This window comes from Syzygium oleosum, unplaced genomic scaffold (genome assembly GCF_021117445.2).
Source record: "Syzygium oleosum isolate NSW1041296 unplaced genomic scaffold, Sole_v2.1 Sole_v2.16, whole genome shotgun sequence".
Classification (NCBI taxonomy): domain Eukaryota; kingdom Viridiplantae; phylum Streptophyta; class Magnoliopsida; order Myrtales; family Myrtaceae; genus Syzygium; species Syzygium oleosum.
The window spans coordinates 5433244-5434947 of NW_026607500.1; the positions used below are offsets into that span (position 1 = coordinate 5433244).

General features: G+C 48.4%; 1 protein-coding gene across 1 annotated transcript; it reads right to left on the reverse strand.

Moving 5' to 3' along the window:
- Positions 1 to 353: 353 nt before the first annotated feature.
- Positions 354 to 1130, reverse strand: LOC115662085 (uncharacterized). Its single transcript, XM_030584269.1, has 2 exons — positions 885 to 1130; positions 354 to 830 (listed from the first exon to the last, which is right to left on the reverse strand). The coding sequence occupies exons 1-2, from the start codon at positions 1128 to 1130 to the stop codon at positions 354 to 356; spliced, it is 723 nt and encodes a 240-aa protein (XP_030440129.1).
- Positions 1131 to 1704: the final 574 nt, after the last annotated feature.

Genomic DNA, 1704 nt, shown 5'->3' on the forward strand with positions numbered 1-1704 from the left:
GTTCTTGTGCCGGCGGTCTGTTCGAATTAGCCGGCGGGGCTGTACTAATCGGATTCCCAATTCGAGGTGTCTGCGATGCTGGGGGTGGTCGAACCTGAAGATTCGGGCAATTCCTTATGTGATGTCCCATTCCGCCACACCAAAAACATGCCCTAGTTACACTTGTACAGGGACCACTCCCATGATGTCTCTCCCACATAGTCTACAGGCTGAATTAGACGGATATGCCGATTTCCCAATACTCCTTCTTGCCGGAGGGACAAACCGTCGATTTTCCATTATCGGTATTTTCCCTTGCTGACGATCATCCCCGGCTAAGGTATACTGCGATCCAGACGCAGTGGCTCTATCCGTCATATCCTGTTCGATAATCTGAGCCCGCCTATACATTTTCCATAATCTTTAATGTCGAGCGATAATATCTGACTCCGAAGATCCGGCTTCAAACCGTCACGAAATCTTCTAGCCCTATCCCGTGGATTTTCTACCATTGTCGGGGCAAACTTTGCCAATCTCGCAAATTCTGCTTCATATTGGTCAATTGTCATCTGACCTTGGCGTAATCGCATAAATTGCATCAACTTCTTTTCTTGGGCGTTCTCCGAAAAATACTTCTCATAGAAATTCTCAATAAATACCGCCCAAGTCGAGGCCGTTCCTTCACGAAATACTCTGCCTTCTGTGGCCTTCCACCAATCATTGGCATTATCCTGTAACTGATATACCGCCAAAGTTACCTTCTCTTCATTGGTGCACCCCAAAACTTTAAAAGTTTTCTCCAATGATTCCACCCATCTCGGTGCAGTCTCGGGGTCACCACTACCATGAAACTGAGGTGGCTTCAACTTTATAAATTATTCCACTAATTGGGGCATCTGTCTCACCCCTGTTGGTTGAGCCTGCCCTTGCTGGGCTTGATTTCCTCCATCACCAGCAATCGGTGCGGCCTCATCAGCCTGGGCGGTCGCATTATCTCGCTCTTGAGCTTGCCTGTCCAACATATTCCTAATCCTCTCTAATATTCTGAGGACTCCTTCCATACGCGAATCTTCCGCAGGCCTAACATCAACTCTGGGGTCCACTGCAACTCCAACACCAACTCCAGGATTTCCTATCGCTCTAGCACCCATATCAATGTCCTCTACAGCTCTAGCCCGAGCACGACCTCGACCCCGTACTCCTCTTCCTGCACCCCTTCTTGTACCTCTTACTATTCCTCTTCCTTCGCTGCTCATCGTATCTGCTTCCTACCACTCTCGTACCTGCTATAAGTCCACATTGGTATTAGGGACCTAGGCCAACTACACTAGTCCAAGCTCTAGGCACAAAACTAACTAACCAACACTCGACATCCAACACCCAATCATTAAACCCATCACATAACCTCAAGCCAACATCACCAAACAATCGACAAGATTCTTGTACTCACCTCCGGTCCTGCCGCACCTTCGTCTCAACCAACATTACAACCACAATAAAATACTTAGCAATCACAGGCGCGTACTCACAGGACATGCATAACCAACATAAACATACAATCTACAAAGGCTTCCTAACCGACTACCCCGAAGTCGTCACTCCTTATCACTCTACGTCTTGACCTTACCGATATCGAGCAAACCTGCTCTGATACCAATTCAAACGGGGATGTCACGCCCCGCACCCCACGAAGCGCGAGCATCCCACGAAGCGGTCGATATGATG

Coding starts and splice junctions, on each gene's coding strand:
- LOC115662085 (XM_030584269.1), bottom strand. CDS start 1,130: ATGGGTGCTAGAGCGATAGGAAATCCTGGAGTTGGTGTTGGAGTTGCA. Junction 831..884: donor GGCAGGCTCAACCAACAGGG/GTGAGACAGATG, acceptor AAGCCACCTCAG/TTTCATGGTAGTGGTGACCC.